The sequence below is a fragment of the Antechinus flavipes genome, chromosome 5 (assembly GCF_016432865.1).
Source record: "Antechinus flavipes isolate AdamAnt ecotype Samford, QLD, Australia chromosome 5, AdamAnt_v2, whole genome shotgun sequence".
Classification (NCBI taxonomy): Eukaryota; Metazoa; Chordata; class Mammalia; order Dasyuromorphia; family Dasyuridae; genus Antechinus; species Antechinus flavipes.
Window position 1 is genome coordinate 289,138,818 of NC_067402.1, and position 27,794 is coordinate 289,166,611.

General features: G+C 51.3%; 1 protein-coding gene across 4 annotated transcripts; it reads left to right on the forward strand.

Annotated features, from left to right (window-relative positions):
- Window positions 1-851: 851 nt before the first annotated feature.
- Window positions 852-25,909, forward strand: TEF (TEF transcription factor, PAR bZIP family member). 4 transcript variants are annotated; one of them, XM_051962188.1, is made up of 5 exons: window positions 852-1,069; window positions 7,912-7,956; window positions 19,083-19,400; window positions 21,705-21,925; window positions 22,712-25,909. In XM_051962188.1, exons 1-5 carry the CDS (start codon window positions 967-969, stop codon window positions 22,925-22,927), a joined length of 903 nt encoding a protein of 300 aa, XP_051818148.1. In that variant the 5' UTR covers window positions 852-966; the 3' UTR covers window positions 22,928-25,909. The 4 variants fall into 4 exon arrangements, with proteins under 4 accessions (XP_051818148.1, XP_051818149.1, XP_051818147.1 ...); XM_051962189.1 differs by lacking the exon at window positions 7,912-7,956 and having other exon boundaries at window positions 857-1,069; XM_051962187.1 differs by lacking the exons at window positions 852-1,069; window positions 7,912-7,956 and adding an exon at window positions 13,997-15,019.
- The last annotated feature ends 1,885 nt before the right edge of the window (window positions 25,910-27,794 follow it).

Genomic DNA, 27,794 nt, shown 5'->3' on the forward strand with positions numbered 1-27,794 from the left:
ACACACCCAAGTATCTGAGAAAAAAGTTGAAGAAAGGTCTTCCTGACAAGATGGTATAAAGTCATAGAATCTGGAACGATTTCTGAGTTCAAATCCTGACTCAGACCCTGGTCAAGTCCGGATCTTTAAATCTAAGACCGGATCTTTGTCTGCCTTGATTTCCCCATCTGTAAAAAACCCCAACCTCTCCGGTTATGGAGGGAAAAAATGAGATCCCATCTGTGAAGGGGCGGACAAATGCGAGCTATGATGGCTCTCCAAACCCTGTTTCAGACGCTTAAGGGCTGCGAGAGCCTGGACGAGCCTTTCTGGTTGGGGGGGCTCGCTTCACCATCTGTAAAACGGAGGGGCTGGGGGAGCGAGCCGGCAGAGCCCTTCTGGCTGCAGAGCTGGGCCCTCAGGACCCGCCAGCACCCAAACACGCCCACATACGCGTGCCCTGGCTCTCCTGGGGGGCCGCGAGCTCGCCCCTCGCTCTGCTGCGGGCTGCCCGGTGTGCTGGGTCTTGCCTGGAATCCTGCGTGAGTCAGAGCGGCCCCCCTGGCCTGGGAACACATGTGCGCTCGGCTGCTGTGGGCCCAGACATGTTTTGACTCTGGGGGTGAGGCTGATGAGTATTCACGCTGTGCACTCAGGACTTGTGCATGTGCATGTGTGTGCGACTGGGCTGCCTCCAAGCTCTCTGACCTGTGAGCAGCCAAACTTCCCTTTGCAAAGTTAGATAACAGGCCCTGTTCTCCGCGGTGGGATTGGCCATGGCTCGCTCCACGTGCTGCTCCTGGCACGGTGCCCAGGCCCGCCAGGCAGCCCAAGCTGGCGCGGGGGTGGGAAGGCGAGGGCTGAGCAGCCTCTGCGGCTTATTGGCTGCCTTGCCTGCTCCCTCTCCCTCTCCCTGTCACCCTGAGGCTCTGGCTGGTTGGGCTGCTTCTCGAGAGCTGCTCTCTGCTGCTCCCCCCTAGGAGTGCCATGGCGAGCTGTGAGCGGATTGGGGTGGGTCCTGCCATGGACATGCCTGAGGTACTGAAGTCGCTCCTGGAACACTCCTTGCCCTGGGCTGACCGGAGAACAGGTAGGACTCCCGGGGAGCCCAGGCTGGCCGGTGCCCCCCATTTATCTCCTGGCATCTCGCTGCCCATGTGCCAGGAGGTGGGCGGGTACCCAGGTGCATAGCTGCTGAGCAGGAGCCGCCCGGCTGCTTGGCACTGCCCACCTGACTTCGGCTCAGTTGGCAAGAGGGAAGAGAAGCAGCACGGGGAGGTACCCAGCTACCTGGGGCCGCTGGCACGGGGCAGCCTCGGAGAGGGGGGCAGGCGCCATCACCCTCCGCCCGTAACGGGCACTGGAGTCGCCAGAAGGAGACAGGCTAGGGAAAGGGCCCGGCCTGGCCTCTGGCCGGGGATGCAGACAGTCGGGAAGGGGAGGCACTGATGGCACCCGAGCCCAGCACCCTGCTCTCTGGATGGGCCCGACTCCTCGATGGGATAAATGTTATGTAACAACCATAAGGACTGGAGTGCCCGTTCCTAGGAAACCACAGCCAAACACAGGGCTGAGGGAGGGGGCAAGCGGGAGGGCGGGAGCAGGAAGAGGAAGAGAAGCAGCCTCGGGGGCCAGCGCCAGCTCCGAGGGGCCTGCCCCCTCAGCCCTGGCTCCCACACCACCGGGAGACGGGTCCCCGACCTGGACGACCCCCGGGCAGGGAGGGGGCAGTGCCCGGGGCTCTCTGAGCCCCAGGCCCTGGCTCAGCTGAGACACACCAGGGAGTGCCCCCAAAGTGCTTCCTGGGGTCAGGGGGCCCATGGTACACTCCCCGGCCTGGTGAGCGCCCCTCTGAGTCTCAGCTCTTCCTCTGGAAGGCGACGTTATCCTAGTACCCCGGCTGCCTCACGGGGCTGCTGGGAGGCAGACACTTTGCAAACCTTCAGCTGCAGAGAAATGGGACTTATTATTGGCTGAGACGAGTGGGAAAACCCAGCCCAGACTCCCAAAGTGCCCCGGTCCTTCGAGCTTAATTACTGTCCCTTGCTACTTAGATTTACAATAGCACTAAGACTTTTGGGACTGTGTGTGTGTGTGTGTGTGTGTGTGTGCGTGTGCACATGTGTGTATGTAATATATTTTATATACCATGTACATGTATCCTGTACATGTCTACACATATATACATACACACATCTATATGTATATATAGTCTCCTCCATTAGACTGTAAGCTCCTTGAGAGCAGGCCCTGTGTCTTTGCCTTTCTTTGTATTTCCAGCACTTATCACAAGGTCTGGCACATAGTAGGTCCTTAATAAATGCTTGTTGATTAGCAGTTGACTCCCCAGTCTGTACATTTAGGCCCAATCTTTCCATTTTTAAAAAAGTTTACAAATTTGTTTGAGCATTTCTGTCATATCCCACGCTGCTCCCCAGAGCTGTAACAGAAAAGTCCAGCTGAGCCAAACACTGACCTTGTCTGTCAAAAGGCCCTGAATTCTGACCCTGTAGCCCACCGCCTCCTTGCCAAGAGCGGGGAAACGTGCTCTGAAATCCCTGTACCCAGGTTTCTACCCCTCACCTAGTGGGACGGGACTGTTCCTTCTCTTCCCCCAGGAGGGCTAACCTCCATTGCACCCGACTGGCTCTTGTCCCTAGTTTCACCCCACGACTCTTGGAAGTTGGAACAAACCCGCCATGGACCAGCCTCTCACCTGACATGAACCAGATGTTTTACTGGCAGAATTGGTCAATTTGATTGGCACCTGAAACTGGGGGGCTGCTATTGACAAAGTGGGGAAAGTAGGAAGGGGAAGGTCTGTTTTCCAACCCAGAGACATCACTGTAGAGAAGGAAAAATCATCCCAAGGGGTGAATTCCGGGGTCTGTGTCCAATTGCTCGGACTAAAACCATCCTTTACATCAGATCCACGTGAGTGAGCCCGCTTGAGGAGCAAGTGAAGGATTCTGGGGAAGTTTGAAATGGGACCTTGCTCACAAGCAGAGCTGGCCCAAAGTGGGAGATGCCGGATTCTTTGTCCCTGGAAGCCCACAAGGAGAGGCTGGTTAGGGCGTTCTTGGGAAAGTTGTTCCGGGGACTATTTGTGCTCTCTGAGGCGCTAGATTCTGGGCAGAAGAGAAGGATGTGGCTGCTACACAGGCAGGAACTTGGCGGGATGTTCCCCTGAGGATGGCTTGTAGTCCCTGAGGCTGCTCCCAAATGGGCAGGAGAAGGGGCTCCCATAGTCCACGTAGAAATGACCATGTCCACAGGCAGTGATATGCACTGTGTATGTACCTAAAGGAGTGATCCAGACTCATTTCCTGTTGGCTACCGAGCAAACCTCCTGGAGTGCTTTGCCAGAGACCCCTTTTTCCCAGAACTGAGAGACAGAAGAGTTGCTCTCCCTTTAAGAGCACCCGGGTGAGATGATTGCCCTTAGGGGAAAGAGCTCTGAGCTCTGGGCAGGAGGCAAAGCTTCCTAGCTGGCTTTGGCTGCTGACTGGCTCTGTCAGGTGATTCAGTGCTTGGCCGGCTGAGATTTAGTTTCCTTCTCTTTAAAATGGGCTCAATAAATGCCTACTGTATACCAGGCAGCCTTTTGGATGGGAGAGAGACAGAAGGGACAGAGAGTGGATCTCTAATCTCCTTGGTGCGTCTGATGAGAAGAGCTTCCTTTCTCTTAGGAGGAAACAACATCCGGGGCATGTGAATAAATTATATGGCGGGAAGGGGGAGGATTGTATTAGGGAACTTCTGATGAGGAAATTCTCCACCGATACAGATGGGGGCCTGCTTGGCAATTTAGAATCACAGGCTTAATCAAAGCTAGCAGAGACCTAGCAGTGGGTAAACCTCTTGTTCTATAGAGAACCATAGAGAAACTATGGCAAACAGATTAAGTGACTTGTCTAGGGTCACACAATTAGTAAGCCTCTGAGGCTCCGGTGTGTCCCTTCTTAGGACTGGACAGGCCCAAGGATGGCCGATCCCACAGAACCTGGCATGTTGAACTCTAATGGCCACCTCTATCCAACAGGGAGAGTCAGTCAGTCAGTCAACAAGCATTTGCTAAGCCCTCACGTGCCCAGAACTGTGCTAAACTTTAACGAGATAAGGGAAGGTGTCAAAGGTACCCAACCCTCGCCTCTGGAAGCTCACGCTCCAATGCAGGAGACGATGTGCCAGCAGCTCTGTACGTAGAAAATGGCAACAGCATTAGTGGGAATGGGGAGATGAGATTCACCCTGGCCCTGGAGCCCCTTTCTTCTTGTTGTTCCCAGCCTTCTCAAACCACTGGTAAGAATTAAAATGTGAACGTGAAAAGCACGTTGGGACTGAGTAGAAAGCCAGCCCCAGGCCGACAATTCTTAGCAGCTAGTCCGTGTGCAGCCAAGGTCTCAACTTGGGGCCCATTGTGGTGGCCCCAGATTCTGATTATTCCAGAACAACCCAGGAGCTGAAACCCCCATCTTCTAGAGGCAGATGAAGAGTGTATTTTAGTTTAAAACCTTTAGAACTCATCTAGTCTAACCTCCTCTTTTGCAAATCAGGAAACTGAGTCTGAGAGGTGCCTTAGGATGTTTGATCATAAGGGCCTTTTAGTCCCACTTTCTTATTCTATGGATGAGGAAAATCTAAGTCTTTTGACTTCAAATCTAGATCTCATTCCTCCTGACCCTGATTTGTCCGAGGTCATGCAATGATGATCATCTTTTCCATCTTTAAAATGGACATGGCAGACATCTTCCTTCTCCCATTCAGTCAAGTCCCTTTAACTCAAAGTGGGAAGATTAATACTGAGCATTAGGCTGACCTACCCTATTCATCAAGGATAATCTAGCTCCTCTTAACAGAGTCCTCTCTTCCCTTGCCTTGGTCAACTTCCTACTGCCCATCCCCTAACAGGAGGAAAGAGGGGAAAGTTTCCCACTGCGATGATGTCTCCCTTTTCACCCTAGTCCATTCCCTGAGTCTTCCCAGTGGGGACGAGTAAACATCCCAGATGTTTACTGCCAGGTGAGGGAACTCGAGGATCAAAGCCTTGTGTGGCTGAGATAAGGAGCAGGTGCTATCAAGCATCCCCCAGTTACCCTGGCATAGGTTTAAAGCACTGAGCCGGGCTTTCTGGGCACTCCCTGGGGTCACTCCCCTTTCTAGTTCAAAGGGTCCTCTGCTGGAACCTCCCACGGAGTCAAGCATTTTTTCCTCTCTCCAATGTCTCCCCAGCTTCCATCTCCAAGTCCAGACTCTGCTCTCAGTCCATTTGCCAGGCCTTTGGAGAAGGAGAGACTCTTCTGTAGATCTCCCCACCCACTCCTAGGTCCTCCTGCTCCAGATCAAAAGTACTGCCCAGTAAATCACCTAATCCATCAACTTGCCAGAAATGTACTACTGGGCCCTCTCGGCCTCACAGAAATCCCCTTCTTGGCCAGCTTCCTAACTCTGGGACTTCCAGTTTCCTTAATTTTGTCACCCTTCTCCATCAGCTTTCCCACATTCTGTTCTCTTCAGTCCTGGTCTTCCGGTGAATTTTTATTTAATCTTCTCAATTCGATTCAATTAAGCAGCCATTAGGAAACAGGATCTGGATTCATGATTTCACTGGCCTAGATTAATTAACTCAACCTTTTGGGTCTGAAGACCCTTTTATACTTTTAAAATTATCGGGAAACCCTCTCACAAAGAGCTTTTGTTTGTGTGGGTTATAGTTATCAATATTCACCATAGGAGAAGGGAAAATGTCTTAGTGTTATCATGGAAATAGCTTTGGCCTTGTGGGACCTCCATGAGCCCCAGATCAAGCTTTGAGAACCAGTCCATAGAGCATCCCCAAATGTGGAAACTCGTCCTCGTGGCACAGGTCACTACCTCCTGGGTAACTATAGTCTTAGGAAGTAGTTGCCTGTGAGCATTGAGTTCAGTGCCTTGTCCGGGGTCACGTGATCCACATGGATCAGAAGCGCCCGATTTTCTCTGCCTTAAAGGCCGGTTTTCTATCCCATGCCGTGCTGTCTCTTGAGCAGATAATAATAACAACAATATGAATTTGGTCCTCACACCAACACTGTGACATAGGTGCTGCTATTATCCCCATTTTATAAGTGCAGAAAAAGAAAAAGGAAGTAAAAAGATGGGGGAGTGGGCCGTCACCCAATAAGTGGCTTAACTAAATGCATCCTGACCCCAAGTTCAGAGCTCTAGCTACTGGGCAACATTGCCTTTGCCACTACTCACCTATGTCCTCAGTGCCTGCCCTCAAGGAGCTTACATTCTGGGGGTGGAGTGGGAAATTTCAAGTGTAGGCAGGGAATTATATACAAGATAAACACAAAGTGATTTTAGGAGAGGGGAGAGAAAGAAGCCTAGGAAAGGATCTTGGTAGAAAGATCTAGGATGCTGGGAATTCCTGCTTGGCTAAAGTGTAGGGGTCCGGCATGGGGATAATGAGCCCCTGAAGCGCCTGGGGCCTGGGGTCCGGGTGGGGAAGCAGCAAGCTGACATCTGTCAGTGGCCCAGGGGAACTTCACTTCCGGAGAAGTGGGAAGGAGCCAGAGGGAGGGAAGGAAGCCAGCGTGGAGAGGGGAGCCAAGGAGAAAATTGCAAAGGATCTGAGTTTAGGTTAAGAGAAGAGGAAACTTCTTAAGGATCAGAGCAACCCCAAATGGGAACTGAGTGTTTCAGAAAGATATGGAAATCCTAGCATTGAGGATCTTGGGAATCTTGGGAGGGAGCCTTGAATCTTGGAGCCAGGCCAGAGGCAGAAAGGGCCTCAGAGGAAGTATAATCCAGCCCAAGCCAGAGAATGCCCACTAAAACATCGCTGGCATTTGGCCATCTGGTCTCTGCTGGAAGCCACGAGGAACTCACTATCTAGTGATAAAAACGTTTCTTTATATCAAGCTATTATATATATATTGTAGCCATTTCCCCCAATTCTACTGCCAGGAAAGCATGGAGCCGGTGTGAAGCATTAGAGTTGATGCCAGGAAGACCTGAGTTCAAATCCCATCACAGACACCTATAAAATAGACCTCACCGTTTTCACAGGGTTGGCACGAGGATCAGATGAAATAACACGTGGGCGATGTTTTGCAATCCTCAGAGAACTATGTAAATATTGGCTGTTATTGTCTTTGGGCCTCAGTAAAATGAAAACTTAGCACAGCACCTGGCATTTCGTCGGATTTTAATACATGTTTGCTGGCTTGATTTGAAAGGGTAAGATTCAATGATCTCTAAAGCCCCTCCCAGCTCTAAATCGATGATCTATCATCCTGTAAATTCAATCCCACTTTTACAGAATAGTCCTTCAAATATCCAAAGATGGCTGCCATATCCCTGTTTGAGTTTTCTCTTCTCCACTCTAAACATTCAGTTTCTTCAAATAATCTCCTTATATTCTGGTCCAGTGCTTAGTCCAGTGTGTGGCGCATAGTAGGTACTCGATAAATGCTTGTTGAGATTGACAGTCCCCAGCTCTCCTTGTCTTCCTAGGATCTGCTTCTTAGTCTTTCTCGTTAATGTCTTCTTTAAAGCCTTGGGTCTAGAACTAAACCAAAACTCAGGATCTGAGCGTGGGAAAGGTATTTACCGGAGTCCAAGTCCTCCATTTTACAAATGAGGAAACTGAGGCCCAGAGAAAAGTGCCTTCCCCAAGATCATCCAGCCAATAAGGAACAGAACTGAAGTCTGAACTCAAATTCTCTGAGACTCTGATGTTCTCAGAAGAGGGAGGGCAGAGAGGAGTCCTATTTGGACTTGCATGACCTCTAATCCACCTATTGACTCTGCCAATGATTCACTCCTCTGGGACACTACTCCCTGGGGCTGGCCAGAGGCACAAGTGGGAGGGAGATGAAACTTGGCTTGGCCTCCCACCTCATGTTGTGACCCCCGTCCATGTTTTCTCCCTCCTTTTCCCCTCAGGAAAAGCTCTGAAAGGACCTCCTCTCAGGAAAGGACCACTCCGGTGTAAGTGATTGCGAACCATGCTAAGCTTTCCCCATCCCAGACCCACTTGTGTAGGTCTGAGCTGAGGGTCTGCCACCTGCTTTCCTCGGGTGACCTTGGACCTGGCACTGCCTTTTGCTGAGCTTCAGCTTCCTGCCTGTAAACTGAGGGTGATGATCCTTTATCCTGCGTAGCCCATTCTGGACATTATTGTGAGAAACCAAAGGAAATGATGGCTATACATTCACTGCACAAAGACGGCGTCTCAGTTGTAGTTTAGCAGCACTGGCAAAATCTTAAGCTAAAGGAATTAAGCTCTAAATTTAGGCATCAGTTATCAGAAGGTCAAAGCCAGGGTAGCCTCCAAGTATATTCTATAGAGATGAGGAGGGCCTTGTTGCTCTCCCTGCTCTTCAGGAGGCAAGAAGGACAGACCTATCCAAGGGGGAATTCAATTCCTTTCCACAACATTTGAAATACAAGGAGGATGATTTAAAGAAATTGGAGAGATATCCAGAAAGCCTTTACCCAGGAGGCTTTGCCCCTGAGCTGAGCCTTGAAAGAACTTTGGGATTGTTTCTAAGATGGGGAAGGGAAGAGGGAACACATTCTAAGAATGGGGACATCCTTGGGAAAGGCAACGAGAAAAGAGGGAACGTTGAGTTTGGAAAGGGAGTAAGTCTGGAAAAATAAGAATGTTCTGAATGGGAAAAAAAGGATGTGAATTAGCCTGCAAAGTGTTTTAAAAGCTGAGCAAGAGTTTGAATTTTATTTCAGGGGCAATTGGGAGCCACTGAAGGATTTTGATGTGGTCAGAGCCTTGGATCTTGGCAATTTAGCCAGTTTGTGGTATGCCTGGCATAGGAGATTAATAATGTTTAGTGTTTGTTTTACAATACTTGTTAATTTATTGGAGAGGAAGGATTGGATGGAGACCATTGGGAGGTTATGGTGATGAAGTAAAGGTGATGAGATCGCTATCCTCATGTGGGGGGGGACAAATTGGAGACATGATAGAATCCAATTCACAAAATGTTGGTGCTTATAGTGAGCAAAAAGCCAGGAGGATCCAACGCTGTGAGGTTTATTGGTAGACGATAAGACAGTAGAAACATGGCGTCCTTAACAGAAATAGGATAATTTGGAAAGACGGAATTCTCCGTTTTAGACACATTGAGATGGACATGCTGATGGGAAAGCCAAATGGAAATGTCTGGTTGGCATAAGGGAAGGAAATGGGGCTACGGCTAGAAACCTGGGAATCTTGGTGAATATTTAACCACTGGCTCATGTATTCTGAAGCTGAACATGTATTAGGAACATTTCCTCCATCACTTTCTTCAGTCTAGACAATCAAAACACTCAATAAAACTCTGATTTGGAGCATTTGCCAAATTCCACGGGTAAATGTTCAGGTCGGCAATTCAGCAGCAGGCTATTGAGCCGGTAAGAGCTGGCTCCAGCACAACCCTGACTATCACGAGCAGCAATGGCAAGAGAAACTGTGGGAAGCTACTGAGGTACCCACCACATGAAGCAAGAAAGAGAAAGGGTCAGGACAGAGTCTTGGGGGATTCCTCCACTTCCCCTGAAATTCATAGGGAGGGGAAAGGGACATGGACGATGACACACCCAGGAACCGTCAGGCGAGTGCCATCAGAGCCATGCAGGGAGGAGAACAGGATAAAACTGGAGGTTTTCATGGGTGTAAAAGAGGGAGAGAAGGCAAGTAAGGGCAGGGGACTTAGGAGTGGCTATGCTCTTCTGGAAATAGCCCTAAGGAATAGCACTCCATCTATACTTGGAGCCCTAGAAAGGAACGGAACTGAAGCCAAGATTCAGCCAAAGTAATAAAAACAGCAAACTGGTGGCAGAGGGAGCCAGTGCTGCTCCCTTTCCCAGGGGAAGCCTTCGAGAGTCGTCATATTCAGTGCCAGGCACTCAATAAACTTTTTGAGGCTAGGAGCCAGTTTGGTTTTATCTTTGCATTCAAACCCATTTGGGCTTTTCTTGGCACAGACACTGGAGTGGTTAGTCATTTCCTTCTCCAGTTCATCTTACACAAGGGGGAAACTGGGGAAACTGAGGCAAAAGGGGTGAAGTGACTTGCCCAGGGTCACACTGTTTAAATGTCTGAGGCAGGATTTGAATTGAGATCTTTCTCACTCCAACACTGATCATGTGACCCCCAGGGGAACACAGAAAACTGGGGCTTTGGAATCAGAGGACCTGAGTTCAAATGTCACCTGAGGTGCTTAGTCATTTGACTCCATGTACCTCAGTTTCCTCATCTGTAACATAAAAGTGTTAGAGTAGATGACTTCTGCAGGTCCTTTATAGCTCTGTATCTAGGAAAGCCTCCTTGAGGGCAAGCACAGACTCACTTTTCTCCCGGCATCCTTGGGGACTGGTTCACAGTTGCCCTTTAATAAACATTCGTTGAGTGACCGGCTAAGGAGGTTCCCGAACTGGCAGCGATGGTCTGGGCTTGCTCCTCAGAAACCAGTTGGCTCTTTGTCTGTGTTTCCAGGGTAAAGCAAATAGACTGATTTTTGTTTAATGCTGCAGCGGGCTGAACGCCTAAGGCTTGGAACAAGAGAAGTTTTAATTTGTGGATCCTCCCACTAACATTTTCTACAAATATTTTCCAAGCTCCCTACTGTGGGCAAAGCATCGTTTTCTGTATGTGCAGAGGCCCTAGGTAATTGGCTGCCTCCACTGCCAAATGGAAGCTTGATTATCATAGCAGGGTTGGTATTATTATTACCTAGAGAAGCCTATTTCCTGGTTTTGTCTCCATTCAGGAGGGAGTAGAATGCAGGGCTGGAGGATGCTTAGCCCATCACCGGGAGACCTGGATGCCATCAGCAGCTAATTGTAATGTAATTGGACACTAACCCCCATGCCATTAAAATGATTGAAAACTCCACCAGCACTCCTTAATAATAATGCCACAAATAAACAATCAGCCAGGCTTCATGATGGTAGCTTAGGCCTGCTAACAGCCGCCACATTCACTGTCCAGATCATCCCCTGATCAACTGAATTCCCTATCTGGGTGTTGGAGGGATCACTGATAAGTGGAACAATTCACGGAAGCCCAGGATTGGTAGGATTGGAGCCCTTAGAGACCAAATCTGATCCCCTATTTTCGAGGGGAGGAAGCTGTGGCTCAAGCAGGGCAAGGGATTTACCCACAGTTCCCTAGGAAGTCCCATACTCATTTAAGCTTGAGAGGGCAGCTACTGTTTTGTATTTGGATCTCCAGTACTGAGAATAGTGCCCGGCACAGAACCTTTAGCAGAGGTCCTCAAACTTTTTAAATAGGGGGCCAGTTCACTGTCCCTCAGATTGTTAGAGGACCAGACTATAGTAAAAACAAAAACTTTGTTTTGTGGGCCTTTAAATAAAGAAACTTCATAGCCCTGGGTGAGGGGGATAAATGTCCTCAGCTGCCACATCTGGCCCGCGGGCCGTAGTTTGAGGACCCCCGCCTTAAAGTAGCTATCTTCCCCCCACTCCCCTGTCTCTCTCTATATCTATATCTCCATGCCTCTATCTTTTCTCTCTGTCTCTTTCTCTGTATTTCTCTCTGTGTCTCTGAATCTCTGCCTCTCCTCCTCTCTCTGCCTTTGATGTCTGTTTCTCTCTCCTATGGTCATGGAGGTGACTTCCAGCCAAGGCACTCTGTTCTGTTTCTAAAGGGCTTTCCAACTCTCAAATATTCTGATTATCAGGTTCTTGGCTCCATCTTTATGGGGTGGCAACACCCTGAGGTGAAAAATACCAGTAATGTAAGAGCAGTCTGAGAAGCAGCCTGTGAGCCAGGCAGTACAAACAGTATGTAAATGTTCCCCTTTTTAACAGATGTGACCGGGATGCAGATTTAAAGTGAGTAGCTCAGACTAACAACACCCGAGAGATTTGAACCCAGATTTCCTGCCTCTGGTCAGGCCCTCTTTTTGTCTCTCCTCCAGAGCATCCACTTGATAAGACTTGGTCCTACTTTCTGGGAGAAGAGCACAGAGGGACTTAGAAGCAAAGCACCTGGGTTTGAGACCCAGAAAGCCACGGGAGAAGGCCAAAGCCAACTTGGATCCGTCAGGCTCAGGACAAAGGCTCTGGGTGCCAGAGCCGTCCCGTCCAGGTTGAGTGCTTCCTCCAACTCCTCCCTCCTCCATGCTGTCTTCTGAAAAAAAGGCACAGCCCATCTTGGGCAGTTAACGATAGTCAACATTCTCGTGGGCAGCAGGCTTGGCCAAGTTCTCCCATAGTCCTCTGGGGAGAATCTACCTGGTACTCTGCCTTCATTCTTACCACCCCACAGGGGCACCTCCCTTTGCAACTTTGTATTTCCTATATCATGTGTGTTCAGCCGGCTCTTGCTACAAGTTAACCTTGGGGCTAATATTGCCTGCTGCCAACCTAGCGTAGGCCATGAACTGCCCTATTGCCCTTCAGATGCCTTATCTTTTTTTTTTTTTTTTTTTACATTGTGGCGTTCCATGTTGGTAAGAAACAAAATATCTGACCAAGAACTTTATTGACATTAATGAATCCTGGAAGGATTTTATTTTACATTCTTGCCAGATAAGGTGTTTACACTTTCCAGTATGTGTACACACAATTGCTGAGGCAATTGGAGTTAAGTGACTTGCCCAGGGTCACACATCTAGGAAGTGTTAAGTGTCTGAGGTCAAATTTGAACTCAGGTCCTCTTGACTTTAGCGCTAGTGCACCACCTAGCCGCCCCTGAACACACTTTCGAAACTGCAAAGGTAGCCTTTTATTTCCTATCCTGATGTGTGCAAGTCCCTCTCCTGATTCCCTAGTTTGATTCCCTGATTAATTAGATTTTACAGAAGTTCCAGATTGTGAATCTCCCCTCATTTCATCTAGCAAGTATCTCCCATTCCAATCCTCCCCCCTTGATTACACCTTTGTATTATGTGTCAGGCATTGTGCCAACCTGAGAATACAAATCCAGGCAAAAAGAAATCCAGTCCCTGCCCTTAAGAAGCTTACATCTCATGGGGGACATAAACATGAAGGGGCAAAGTTCAGAGGTTTCCTTTTCAAATATAAAACCCCATCCCCGATTACAATTCCGGTATGAGTCCCAGGTTTCTTTGCAGGCCTTTTAGAGCCCCATTGCCTCACTACGGCCAGATTTCTAGTATTTGTTCTTTTGTGGGAAGGGCTCTTACACATTGCACCCACTCAGGTGGCTGGGTCTGGTGCTAGATGTTGGTACAAGGGTTCACGGGCCTTGCTTTCAAGTGAACTTGGTACATATATGTGGGCTTGGAAGAAGATCTGAGGTTCTAAGAGGTGGCCATAAGGGAGAGATGCTTTCCAGACACGGGAAGCCACCAGCACAAAAGCATGTAAGCTGGGTAACAGGAAGTAAGCCAGCTTTGCCAACAGCAGAGGACAAGACGGGGAGGGATTGTGGAAGGCTCTAAGGGCCTGGCTTTTTTTGCTTTTGAGAAGCCACAGAGCCACTACAGACTTGTGAGTGGCAGACGCAGGCTTTCACACGGTCAGATTCGGTTTAGGGATATTAACCTGGCAAGTGTGTGATGGTTAGGATAGAGACAAAAGGGCGCTTCGCCGATAGACTCGGAATTGGGGCAGAGATCGCGTGAAAGGCAGTGACAACAAGGTTCAGAGACATGGTGGCTAAGTCGTGGCTTATTGGATCACTGGATTGGATTGCTAGAGGGAGAGCTGGGGATGTATGGTGAGTGAAGCGCGGGGAGGGAGTGATGGCGGGCTCCAAAGAAATAAAAAAGTTTGCATTCCACGTGGTCAGAGGGACACGGAAGTGGAGGTGTCCAGCAGGAGACTGGACCTGCTGATAATTGTAGCTTCCCCTGGGGAAAGACAGCACGATATTAACAATGACTGAGACGCAACCTCATCTGTGAAATGGGGAGAATAGCAGGATGATGGAGAGGATTAAATGGGATGATCTATGGGGAGTGCTTTGCAATCCTTAAAGCGCAATAAAAGGTAGCGACTATTATTAATGTTCTCGGTTATAATGATTAATAATTATTATTATTAATTTTGCACTTCGGCTGAGCTTAGCCCTCCCGGAATCGAGCACGCGCAGTGCACGCAAGGCAGGAGGAAAGGGACCCCACCGCCTCTACCTCCGCTTCTACCTCGGGGCGGGGCCGGGCACAGCCCCCCAGGCTGGGAACACGTGGGTGTCGTTCGTTCCTCCGCCCCTCTCCTCAACCCTGCCTCCAGCCCCGCCCCGCCCCCTCGTGCACGTGCAGCGCCACGAGCTCCACGGCTCCGCCTCCACCTTCCATTGGCTACTCCTGATTCTTTCGCTCCCCCCACCCGCGTTCCTGAGGACAGCTGCGGCTCCACGTGACCCAACCGGGCGTCTCTCCGCACGGCGGGCTCGCTGATTGGCTCTCGGCCAGAGCGCCGACTCTTCCCCCTCCGCCCCGCCCGAGCGGCTCGCCTGTCGCGGCGGGGCGAGAGGGTTAGGAGGGCGGAGGTTTAGACAAGGGAGTGGGTGAGGAGAGGAGAGCGCGGGAGGGGAGGGACCCGAGGAACTGAGAAAGCAACAGCTGGCGACACCCGCGTCTGCGGGACCCAATCAGGATTCGGAGGCGGGACCTCCGGAGGCACCGCTCACCCGGCCTCGCACGTGCCTTGCGGCCCCCCCGGCCGCCACGCCAATCGGAGCGCCCAGCGGCTTTCGCTCCTCCCTCCGGGGGCGGGCCCATCACGAGGCCGGGCCGCGGGCCTGGGGGGTTCGCCTTCTGAATAATGAATTTGCCCGAGCGCTCGGGGAGCCGGGGGAGGGGAGAGGGGCTGTCTGCGTCTGCGCAGTGGAGCCTCACGGCAGCAGCGGCGACTTCTCACGGCGTTCTCGGCCAGGAGCTGCAGCCGAGCTCGGCGCGGGCTACCATGTCCGACAGCAGCGGGCCCGAGAAGAAGCCTCCGCTGGAGGCCGAGGCGGGGTCGGGGAGGGAGGCGGCGGCAGAGCGGGGCCCACCGGGTTCCTTCCCCCTGGTGCTGAAGAAGCTGATGGAGAACCCGCCGCGCGAGGCGAGGCTCGGTGAGGGGAGGGGGGCGGGGCGGGGAGGGGCGGTAATACGCCTGCGCGGAGGGGAGGGGGAGGGTAACCTGTGGGGGAGGGGATGGAGGGGGTTGGGATCTTTGGGGAAAGGGGTGCAGAAAACTGGTGTTAGAGAAGACCCATGGGGAGGAGGGCGTAGAGAGATGGGATGCGGGGCGGTGGCGGGGGGGGGGGGGGAAGAAATTGGAGGAAGGGGAGAGGGGTGGAGAGGAGTGGGATCATTAGGGGAGGGGAGGATAGGAGGAGGAGGAGGAGCCAGGAAGCATCGGAGGGGAGAGGGAGAGGTGGAGAGGAATCGCCAGGGAAGGAGATCAGTTGTGGGGAGAGACCCTTGAAGGACGGGAAGGAAGGGAGCAAGGGAGAGGAGGGGGATGGTCAGCTGCCTAGGGATCAGTGAGGGACCGCAACACTGGGAGGAGGATGTGGAGGGAGGGTCGGGGGGAGGTCCGGACGGGGAAGAGTAGTGTGGAAGTGAGAGGGGTGGGTGTAAATGGGAGGGGCAGTGAGGAGGGGGCAGGCCTGGCGCTGAGCTGGTGTTGTGAGGTGGCTGGAGACCCCCATGGAGGGGAGTCCCCCCAGTGGAGCCTCTCTGGGTATCGGGGCCAAGGGAGGCCAGGTGGGCAGGGCTCGGCCAATGGCTCTCACCTGTGTGGCAGGCACCTTGAGGTTTGCAGAGCGCTTCCCTACATTCCCTGGTTTCCCAGGCCTGGGAGATAAGAATAGCTTATGGTTCTGTGCTCTTCAGGATTACCTCTACCTGGTGTTTTTCTGAGGTCCTCATGGCCTCCGTAGGAGCTCGGCGCCATTCTGTGCCCATTTTGAGAGTTTAAGTGACTTGCCCCCAGCTGCAGGGTGATGGGGAGGGGGGCAGATGCCATAGAGGTGGTTTGTGGGTGGGAGGTCAGTGAGGGGAGGTGAGAATTAGTGGTCAGTGAGGATAGTGGTGGAGTGAGTAGAAGGATCATTGAGTGGGAACTAAAATGGGGGAGTCTGGTGGGGGGAGGAGGATGTGGGTAAATGAGAGTCATGGGGAGGGTTCTTAGAAGGGAGGTGAGGGAAGGATAGTGAATAGAGGAATGATGTCAGCTTGGAGGGGAGGCAGGATATTGGAGCTGGGAAGCCAGAGGGTGGCCAACTTAGGCATGGGTCTTCCATTTTCTTGGTACGTATACATCCATGTTGAAGGAAATTGGAAATTTTTGATGGAAGCGATCAGGAGAATGTTGTTTCAGCAGAGAATAGTTTCATTTACCTCTTTTTATCCCTGTTCCTAACACATAGTAGGAGCTTAGTAAATGTTTATGGATTGACTGAAAGAATGATGTCTTCCACGTCTTTGTATCTCCACTGCCTGACTGCTGTCCTACACAGAATAAAATCTCAACTGTTGACAGTGGTGAGAGGCAGGGAAGAAGGGCAAAGGTCGGGGGACAGCTTTTGTCTGTAGGGGCTGAATTGTGGGAATTTGCCCCCAAAGTGAAGTGCTCTTCTGAGGCCGAGACACTGTTCCTTGTTGCCCTGAGTGGGTTCTCCACTGCCCCTCCAAAGGCTGTTCTATAGGATAGAAAGTTGGGTTGGCAGCAGAGACCCTCTGCAGCAAGGGGGGAGGTCAGGTCCTTTGAGATGCGTTTCAGATTTAGGCTTCCCAGACTCTAAATGTGATTCAGAAATGTGGGAGTGAAAGGGGTGAACGTTCTTTCCACTTCTCCTGTGTTGACCTCGCTCTCTCTTGGCTGTCACTCCGGAATTATAAATACCCCCAGCTTGTCAGGTGAAGCCAGCTCTTCCTTTTATCTCTACGCTAAATGGTCCCGGAACTGCTTTTGTTTGTTTTCTGGAGGCTGGGGCCCCAGCTGAGACCCTGGAATGGACGTCCTGGTTAGGGTTGCAAAACAACTGAAGAGGCTTTCCAGTTGTCCTTTTTCTCCTGACAGAGATGGTCGTGAGCCAATAATGATATTAATAATAATATTCATCATCCCTCGTTAAGACTGTATCTAGTAGCTTGCTGTCCTGACTTTGAATGAGCTGGTAGAGATTAGCCAGGCTTGGAAGAGCCCCTGGGCTTGAAGGGCTGTGTTCTCTGGGGGAGACCTGTGGGCTGCTATACCTCCCGGATGGCCAGCCTAGAATACAAGGATGTAGAGCTGGAAGGGAGGCCCTAGCCCTGAACTGGTGGCTTGGGACCTTCTGTACTTAGTTGGGAAATCATCCCCTTTGATCTTAACTTCTTTCTCATCCATTTCTTTACCCCTCCTGCAAGTCTGAACTTGGTCTAGGCCAGCACTGGCCCTTCCTGTGGCTCAGGTGACTTACCTGCTGGTGGGCTAGTGGCCCCTCTGAGCAGTCTGTGGGCAGGGTTTTGCCCTCCATATGTATTCTTCAGACTGACTCAGCAGAGAAGGAAGTTAAATGACCTCCGCTTGGAGATCACTACCAAAGTCTTTGCACGAACCTCCACCCATCTCACTTGCTAAGCCAGTATACACCAAGCCAACAGATTTGTTTTCCTGCTGTGTGTTGTCTGGGTCATCAGGAGCCAGTTTTATTTCCAGTGTAATCTCATTTGTTTTCCCCTTTCATTAGAGGATTCAATTCAGAATTCTCTCCCTCGGATCTTAAAACCTATTGAGAATTTTCCATAATTTTGCCTCTTTTTTTGCCTGATTTTGTACCTATTTCTTCCCTCAATGCAAGAAACATGTATTAAACACCTGCTGTGTACTAAACGCTGACATGATTGCTGGAAATCAAGACAAAAAAACAATGTTTGGTCCCTTTCCTCGAGGAGTTTACTTTTGCTTGGGGAATTACATACATCACATGTGCAGATAAATAAGCAAAAAGAATTCAAGGAGGGAATGCTAATGTTGATGAGGTCCCAGGAGGTGGCCCTGAGCTGGGCTCTAAAAGGAGCTAGGGATTCTAGAAGGTAGAAGTGTTCCAGATCTGGCACATATCTGAGCAAACAGCTGGTAGCCAGAAATGGCGAGTCACAAACAGGACTTTGGTCGGGCTAGTTAGATTATAACAGACTTCATGAGGAGAAGGAATATGAAAAGGCCAGAAAGGGAGGAGAGGCCAGTGAGGACAGGCCAGAGAAATCTTAGCAATTGGCCGTGTATGGGGGTGGAGACAGTTGAGGCTGAGATGGTGCACTTGGGAATCTGAAAGGATGGGGTCACCCACAGTCTCTTATTTCTGACACTCATCGAACTGCTGGCCTGGCTTTGGACTCACTTTGTGATTCAAATCACTATGGAGCTTCTCTCTTCCATCCCTGATTGAGGCTTTCTCCTCCTCGTCCCAGCTCTGCCTTCAGCCTCCCGGCCTGATTACAAGGTCCCTTCTTTGGAACTTCCCTCTTTCATAATTGATCTAGATTCAAAAGAATTTGAACTGAGTGCTAACTTTAAAAGTTTGTAAACAAATTCCACCTTCTCTTCATGGGCATGAGGCTATTTGGACCATTTTAAACTGAGCCTTCCCCACATAGCAGCTGCTAGGATAGAGTCAGGGAGGGTGGAGAAAATTCTGTTTTATTGTCAAAGCACTTTGCCCTTAGGGAATCTTCATTTCCTCTCTCTTAGCTTGAGTGTCTCAAAATTTCTCATTCCTTCGTCGTCTCCCCCCCCCCCCAATTCACTGTTTATTCCAAGACCACTCCAACTAGATTTGTAGACTACTCCGATGTTATCGACTCCTGCCGTGGGGATGGAGGTGGCATTCAGGAAAGCTCCATCATTCAGTTCAGCTCAGCAGAGACTTTCTTTAGCTCGTTCTGTGTATAGAACATTGATCTAGGCAATAGAAGAGTCAAAGCTACAACACAAGGTGTCCTTGTTCTCTCTCGCTTATAGCCTAGGAGATGTGGTGCTCAGGGGGGTCTCTTTGCACTGGGCAGCAGTGGAATGGGGTGGGAGGGTCAGCCGGGATGTTGGATGTGAATATCTTTTGGATGGGGTCATAGGATAGGGAGAAACCCTAGGATGTATCCTCTCTATGACTGAGTTGTTTTATTCGATGAACTTTCTGTCTATAGATAAAGAGAAAGAAAAGGAGAAACTCGATGAAGATGAAGCGGCCGCTGCTAGCACCATGGCTGTGTCTGCCTCCCTCATGCCCCCAATCTGGGACAAAACCATCCCATACGATGGTGAATCCTTCCACCTTGAGTACATGGACCTGGATGAGTTTCTGCTGGAGAATGGGATCCCAGCCAGCCCTACTCACCTGATCCAGAACGCACTGCTGCCTGTGACTGAGCTGGAGGGGAAGGAGTCAGCTAGCTCTTCCACAGCTTCCCCATCGTCGTCATCTACCATGGTCTTTCAGCCCTCAGAGACCGCCTCCAGCACAGGTTGGTAATGGGTGTGACCCATCTGAAAAGGGGGACCCGACCCCACATCTTTAAACATCTGTGTCTACTTATTAATTTTTTTTTCCACCTAGAAGATCCTAAGAGAGCTTTGCAATTAGGAGAAGTCTCTTCTCATACGTCTTCACACCCTTCAGAGTGATCTCTCTTCCAACAAGGATAAAAATAGTAGCCGCCTAGGCCCTATGGAAGTCTTTCTGTTGGTTGATAGCTCTACAGATGGCCAGAACAATATAGGAAAAGCAGAACCACCCTGAGCCTTTGCTTAGTAAAAAAAAAAAAAAAAAAAAAAAACAACCAAAAAACACGCTGTCATTCAGTTTCACTGGGGTCTCACTCTTGATCCTCATGAGGCATGTTTGCAGAGACATTGGATGAGCAGGGGCCATAAACAGGCATAAAATATTCCCAATTTCACAGTCAGTCAACAAACATTAAGCATGTCCTCTGAAAACAAGCACATTTGGAAGTGTTCCCCTCCCATTTGTGGTACCTTCATGATTCTTTATCTCATTTAGAAGTGAGCCCCTTCTAAGTGTGGGAAGCTGCTTCAGACTTGGAAAAAGTGGCTTTGCTTAGACCCATTGATAGGAATGCTGGGCTAGGCAAGCATTGGTGCTTCTACTTCGTACCATGAATTCTCAGAGTTTGGCGGGGAGGCCTCCTCCAGTCTCCCACATCGATTTCCTTTGAACCTACTTTGTATTTATTTTTCAATGTACAAAATTTTTTCACTCAATAGAATGGAAGCTCTTCGTGGGCAGGGACCGTTCTTTGTTTTGCCCTTCCCTAGCACAGTGCCTGGCACATAGTCGGTAGCTAATAAATGCTTGAGTTAAGAAAATCCTACTGGAACATCTGACAAGTAGTCATCTGGTATCTGCTTAAATCATTTCTGTAACAAGGAACCTCACTCCCTGAGTTTAGAAAAATCTTGGAGAAGAGAAGATGCAGGTCTGATGTCCCAGTTTTCCAAAAAGAGAGAGAGAGAGAGAGAGAGAGAGAGGGAGGGAGTAAATGAGAATGGAACTGCAAACTGAAGGCCAGTTAGCATCATTAAATCTGGAAAATCCTAGCATGTGTTATTAAAGGGATGGTTTGTGGTGGTTAGGAAAAGGAAGTAGTGATCACAAGGACAGGCCAAGTCCAGGGTATACCAGACTGACCCATTTTCTTTTTTGACAGGACTCCTAAACTAGTAGATCAGGACAATACCAGTTTGTGTGATTTCAGTAGAATTTTTGACACGAGTTTCTTGTGCTGTTCTTAAGAAAGATGTGGAGAAAGATGAGCTAGACAGCAGTAGCGTTGGGTTGAAGCTGGCTGAATGTCCAGTCCCAGAGAGAAGTGAGTGATGTCTTGAAGTTGTAGTAGACGCTCTGCAGGGCAGTGGCTCTGGAGGCTCGGACGAAGGTGGCGGCGTCCTTAGCAGCTAGCAGGGACGGCTAAAAGCGCACCCAGAGTCAGGCACCTCGGAGGGCCCCAGTCTGACTGAATCCCAACTGGCAGAGCAAGCCAGCTGAGATTGGGGATTGGGAAGAAGCTTCTCTTGGTGAGAGCCGCCTGCCAGTGAAATGGGCCCAGGCAGGAGGTGGCAGCTCATGGGGCCAGATGCCCCTGAGTCAGGGATTGTCGTTGGAGGAGGAGGCTGGGCTTGGAGAGTCTGTCCTGTGAGAGGGAGGAAGCCCTGCCTTGTGCTGGCCTGTAACTTTCAACCCTGATTTTTAACTGGTGCCCCGGAGGCGTGTGCCAGCCCGTAAAACATTTCTCCGTGGCAGTCCTACTTCCCACAAGACATGTCACATCCCGGAGCCATTCCTGCCCCTCACCGCCACGTTTTCTAGACTTGCACGTCTGAGCTTAGGAATGTGCTGGGAGCACCCCGGGAGCAGTCTGCTCCCAAATGAGGGCGTCGGAGACCAAGCTGGTGCCAAGTCCTGGCCTGCTCACAGACCGCTTGCCGAGCCCGGCTTCCCAGAACAGAGGGAAGTTCAGGGCTACGTTGACTTCAGCTTGTTCCGTTACGGAAAGTGTCACATGATGCAGCCCTCTAACTCCTTGTGCCTTGTGGCGCTGCTGGTGATTGGGCCGTGTTCGAGTAGCGGCGGTCTGTGCGATAGTTTGTGTTCTGCCAGAGCCAGGATGATTGCCTTTTTGAAAAAGGAAGGTATTCTGTATTTAGGAGTGGGGAGATAGGTAGCTGAAGATAAATCTGCATCTTTGGTCTGCCAGGAGTTTCCTACATCTGTAGGATTGATCGAGTCCTTCCTCATGTGTCTTTTTCAGAATCTTCTGTGGAAAATGAAAGGGAGACCCCCAGCCCCATTGACCCCAACTGTGTGGAGGTTGATGTGAACTTTAACCCTGACCCTGCAGACCTGGTCCTCTCCAGCGTGCCAGGGGGGGAACTCTTCAACCCTCGAAAGCACAAGTTTGCCGAAGAGGACCTGAAACCACAGCCAATGATCAAAAAGGCCAAGAAGGTCTTTGTCCCTGATGAGCAGAAGGTAATTGGGTCTCCGTCATGGGCCCTGGTGGCTGGCTGGTCTCGGTCTGTCGTGTGAGCACGGTAGCCTCTGAGGGATAAAGGGATGCTCGTTGGTAGCTGGAAGGGCCCTCCCACTTTATAGACACACTGGAGTAGAGGTCATCAGTGACGGGCACTCCATCAGGCAAAAACCTGAGAAAGGCCGAGGGACGGGTCAGCAGACTTCCCGCTCCGCTCTGGGCCTCGGGCAGACGGCTCACCCTCGACCTTGGAGATCGTGTTGTCTGGCCCCTTCCAGAGTCTTGACTCACGTGACTTGCTAGGTCAAGTTAGCGGCAGAGATGGCATTAGCACGCCGCTGGTCCAGCTCCTGGTCCACTGTCCCTTCCTCACATGGCCTGCCTGATTCTGTGCCTCGCTTCTCTAATAACCAGCAGGCCAGAGCTCCCTTAGCTTAGACTCGGCCCTTAGAGTAGTGGCCGGAGCCCCCTGGCAGCCCCCGGGCCAGTCGAGCTCTCTTAGAGCACGGAGGTCCCTGAAGAGAAGCACCATCTTATACATGTGTCGCTCAATGGACACAATCCTGGATCTGGAGCCCGAGGCCCCAGGTCAGGCTGCGGCTCGCTGCTGACCCTTGGCGAGGTAGCTAAGTCTCAGTGCCTTCCCCCGGTAGCCCAGGTGCTTTCGGGCCTTTCTGCCTTGATGCCATGCCCTGGCTAGGGGCCTGCAGAGGCGTGGAGCAGAGGAAGGGGGACGGCTCCTTCCCTGCTGGAGACCATTAAGATCTCTCAAACATTTCACCCAGGATGAAAAATACTGGACGCGCCGGAAGAAGAACAACGTGGCCGCAAAGCGTTCCCGGGACGCCCGCAGGCTGAAGGAGAACCAGATCACCATCCGCGCTGCTTTCCTGGAGAAGGAGAACACGGCGCTCAGAACCGAGGTCGCGGAGCTGCGCAAGGAAGTGGGCAAATGCAAGAGCATCGTCTCCAAGTATGAGACGAAATACGGACCCTTGTAAGCACCACCCCTTCCGTGTTAGACATCTCTGCCGAGCGAGTGTGTGGGGAGGCTTTGGGGCTCGCCACAGCTAGCAGGAAGTCCGCTGCTCCCAGCCTGGCTTGGGCCAGGGCTCTTCTGCCCACGGGGGTCCTGGAGAGTGCATCTGGAGGACTTGGGAACCCCTGACTCTGGGGGGCAGGACTCCTCGCTGGTGAGGAGTGAAGGGACTCTCTTGACATGGGTGACGGGGGTGCAACTTTCTGCCCTTGGACATCCCACTCGGATTGGAAAGGGGACCCTCTGGAGTGTACAGCCTCCTTTCACTGAGTGCTCACTCTCTCTTTGACTTTCCTTCCATTTTAGATCTGGGCTAACAAAGCTGCCTCTCTGTGGCATCTCAGAATGGTCCCTGGTTTTTCCTGCCCTCACATCCCATCAGGTAGCGGGGTGTGTAGCCAGGTAGGATGTCTCTCTTGTCCAGCTCCACCCAGGAAAAGGGGAAGGACTTTGTGCAGGAGGAGAGGCTACTTTTCCTTCCTCCTTGGAGGGGGACAATCCGTCAGCACGCATAGCTCAGCCTGGCGTCGGGGCCTGTGAGTGTGTCCTTTGGGCCTGTGGTAGAACCAGAACCGAGCACGGTCGTAGGGGAAGATGGGGAAGCTGAGACAGTCGGGCTTAGGAATCACCACCGACTTAGATGTTACCGCCAATCATCGTTGCCGTGGCCAGTGGAGCCGGAGAGCCTGCGACTGTCAGAGCGAGGTGTCTGCCGCCCAAGACTGCACGCACCGGTCCGGCGCGCCTGCTGTGACCAATTGCAGAGGTTTCAGAGACTGGGGAGGAAGGAATTTTCTTTCTAGGTGGTGCGGAGGTTGGGGCTTGTCCAAAACACCGAGCCTCTCCCTTGGAAGCAAGCCGGGGTTAGCGGTCTAGGGACGCTGGTTGGACGGAGCGTGTGTGGTCCTTGTCTCGTGATCAGTGAGGGGGCCTTGCCCTCTCTGCCAGGAGCTGTGGACGCGGGTTCTCGGCACGATCTCCTCTGGCGGCCGTCTTCTTGGCCAGCCGTGGGAAAAGTGCGAGGGGAGGGACCCAGGCTGCTCGAGATGGACAGACTGGGAGAGAAGAGAAGCTCGCAGGTCAGAAGGCTGGGGGCAGTTTTGTAAGTCACCAAGACCCTTCTGTCCCAAGGTGGCCTAGCCTTCCGCCCCCTCGTCTTCGGGCTGCCGTGGGCGTGAAGGCAAAGCCGTCTGTCTCCTTGGCTTTTGTAGCCGGTGCTCGCCCTTTTGAGTAGCTTGTACCCGTGAGACCCTTCAGAGACCCTTGGACACGTGGGAAGGCCATTCTCTCAGATGGGAAGAAGGAAGGAAAGGTGCATGTATTGGAAGAAAACCGAGACGACGGACACAGTTGTCACCCTTAACCCTTTGCTTTATTGAAAGTGACCTGTCAGATTCCAGGGAACGTCACTCTAAAAACTTTTACCAAACCCGATGGCAAAACCACGGGTGAGACTGTGGGCGCTGGCCTTGCCCCATGGGGTGACGGTGACCCACTCGCCTGCGTCCCCTAGGGGAACCCGGGCTGGAGGGCGTCTGACCTGGGTGGGCAGCCCGTCTGGGGATTCCCTCCCGGCCAGCCTCGCACCCCGGCGCAGGAAGTGGAAGCATGGGGATGCCGTTAGCGTCCTGTGTCTTACTTTGACCAGTTACGGTATGGTTTATACATAGGTACGTAGATAGATGTGTATGTGTGTGTACATATATGTGTATGTATATATATGTATATATCCTTGTTTTTAAAGAGTAAGCCCTGCTGACCATTTTTTCCAGGCTCTGGATCCGGTCGCCATTTTATGTTCTGATCCAGGTCGGGGGAACAGTGTTACAGACATGTTCTCAGGCCTCTCTCCCTCGCTCTGTACCACCCTCCTCGGGCAGCGAGTGACCGACCCCCAGGGCTTTCTTGAGGGGTCTGCTGTGCCAAATGAAAGTGCTCTGGTACCAGCCAGCGGGGGTGGGAGGCGCGAGCAGGGAAGGGTTGGGCGGCGTCTGGCGCTCGGTGCCCGCTGGGCTAGAGACTGAGATGCGTGCAGAAGCAGGAGGAGGAGGGGCCGTGCCCTTGCCCTCCTGGAGACAGGAGGCTGCGCCCTTTGTTCTGGGGGCTGGCGGCGCGGACACAGGAAGCACAGAGACTAATTCTATCTTCTACGAAGAATCTCCGAAGAGCCGGGGAGCCAGGCTGGGCACGCTCCCGCTTGTTTCCCAGCATCCTCCTTTCAGCTGCTCTTTTCTGGAGACTGATCGTGGCTGAGCTTGAGGGTTAGAAGCATATACATAAAATAAATGTGTACAGATCCCTTGAGATGTCCAGCCCCGGGCAGTGGCTTGGGGGCTGCAGCCCAGAGAGCCGGCCAGTGGAGAATGGTCTAGGGGTCCTGTGAGGGGGCTCGGGCCCTCCGGCTGCTCGCTGTGCCACCCCAGCCATTGTCACGTGGACCACCCTGGGGCACTCCGACGGGGACTTTGCTCATATTTCTGCTAATGTAGCACAATAAATTTTCTAGAAAATGGAAAGAAAAAAAAAGACAATTTCAAGACAGCTGTTCTTACAGTTTATGGTGCCAGAAGGCCACGTGATGTTTATTTTTCTATGTGTTGGAGAGTTTGAGGCCGGCAGGGGCTGGGATGGAAGAGGATGCTTTGTCTCCGCTCTAGGAGTGGGTCTGGGGGATGACGGGGGGGGGGGGGGGGTACCTGGCCCTTTTTGGTGGGCATGCCTCTCTGTAAGAGGTCCTAAGGACGAGGCAGGAAGGGAGCCAGACTTCTCGGCCGAAGAAGGTACCTGCTCAGACCTTCCAGTGCAATAGTCCATTGACCTTGTGTGTCCTTGTATGTGTGTGTTACTGCTTGTTGTGGGGCGAGAGGGATGGGCTGGGAGACGGGAGGGAAGCAGGCATGTAACTTTCCCAAAAAACCCAAGGAATTAAATATTTTGAGACAAATTGTGCTCTGCCTCTGTCGTCAGTATTTCTGCTTTTCCCCCCCCCCCCCAGCTTGTCCACCCGAGGGCCGTTCTGGCCAGACAAAAATTTCTGGGGCTGGCTCCTCAGTCCCAGCCCTCAGAGCCGCAGGCAGCTCTTTGTCAGGCCTGGCTCACAACCTCCAAGGGGTTTGTCCAAGCAGCTGGAGTAGAGGGACAGCTGACCAATAGGTCCCCGGTGGGGCCTGCCCGGGGGGCCCGGGGCCACTTCCTTGACCTGTATCTTTCTCTTCCCACTTCTATCCAGTGTAGATAGGAAACCTGCGTCAGGAGTTAAATGGGATCACAGACAGATATGCATGTCCTAGAAAGTGAATTACATTATCCTACTTGCTCGTAGTCAGGGGACGTGTTTTCAGAAGCTGGGGGCAGGGGGAAGAGCAGCTGACCCAGCACACGATGATGGTCCTGCAGCTTGAAGGCAGCTGTCCTGGGAACTTGGCTCCCATAGGCTCCACTCCTGAAGCCCCAGGGGAAGTCTCCCTGTGATCCCTTTCTCCACCAAAGACCCTATTTCTCCCAGAGCAGCCTCCATATGATCTTTTTTCTCAGACACTGGCTGCCTAGAAAAGGAAATGTAGTCCTAGCATCCTTACCCAGCACCCCCCTTTTCCCACAGGAATGCTTTTCTTTTTCTTTAAAAAAAATTTTTTTAATTATAGTTTTTTATTTGCAAGTTATATACATGGGTAATTTTTCAGCATTGACAATTACAAAACCTTTTGTTCCAATTTTTTCCCTCCTTCCTCCCACCCCCTCCCTCAGATGGCAGGTTGACCAATACATGTTAAATATGTTGAAGTATAAGTTAAATACAATATAATTTTACATGCCTAAACAGTTATTTTGCTGCAGAAGAAGAATCGGACTTTGAAATAGTGCACAATTAGCCTGTGAAGGAAATCAGAAATGCAGGTGGACAAAAATCAGGAATACTTTTTAGAAGGACAGAGCCTTCTGTCCTGGCAGGACCGTGGTTCACCTCTGAGGCTGTGAACTGGTGTTACCACTTGTGCCTTCCTGTCAGGATAGGGATTCTTTTGTGTCTGCTGGACTTCTCAGAACTGTTCTAAATGCACAGTAAAATACATTTGGTTACAGTGGAAAGCAATTATTATATTGAAATAAAGGTGTTATTTTTCCTTCATAGACCCCCAGGGCATCTGTAGACCCCATATTAAGAACTCCCTACTTTAAAACATTGTTCTTTTTTTCAATTAAAAAATGACCTCTCAAGTATAATGCAGCCCCATTTTTAATTTGGGGGATTATAGTGTCTTGTCTCTCTAGGTTTCAGTTTGGTCTTCCAGAGAAAGAAGTGATTGGATTAGATGATGTTGGTCCCTGCCAGCCCTGACATCCCCTGTTCTAAGCTCCCTCCAGCTCTGACACCCCTTGTTCTAAGCTCCCAGTTCTGACATCCCCTGTTCTAAGCTCCCTCCCAGCCCTGACATCCCCTGTTCTAAGCTCCCTCCCAGCTCTGACATCCCCTGTTCTAAGCTCCCTCCCAGCTCTGACATCCCCTGTTCTAAGCTCCCTCCCAGCTCTGACATCCCCTGTTTTTGGTTCCCTCCCAGCTCTGACATCCTGTTCTAAGCTCCCTCCCAGCTCTGACATCCCCTGTTCTAAGCTTCCTCCCAGCTCTGATGTTCTACATCTCTCTAAAGGTCTCCAGAATCTCAGAATAGGTAAATTAGTCTTTTTTGAGGTCCATTTAAAATGTCCGCTTTGAGCTCCGTTTCCTCAGCACTCTCACAGACACTGTAGGTGGCAACCAGGTGGCCATCCCTGAGCAGCCTGCTGGCTGTTTCTGGGGCAGGACTGTTGTACTCTGTGTCCATGAAGCA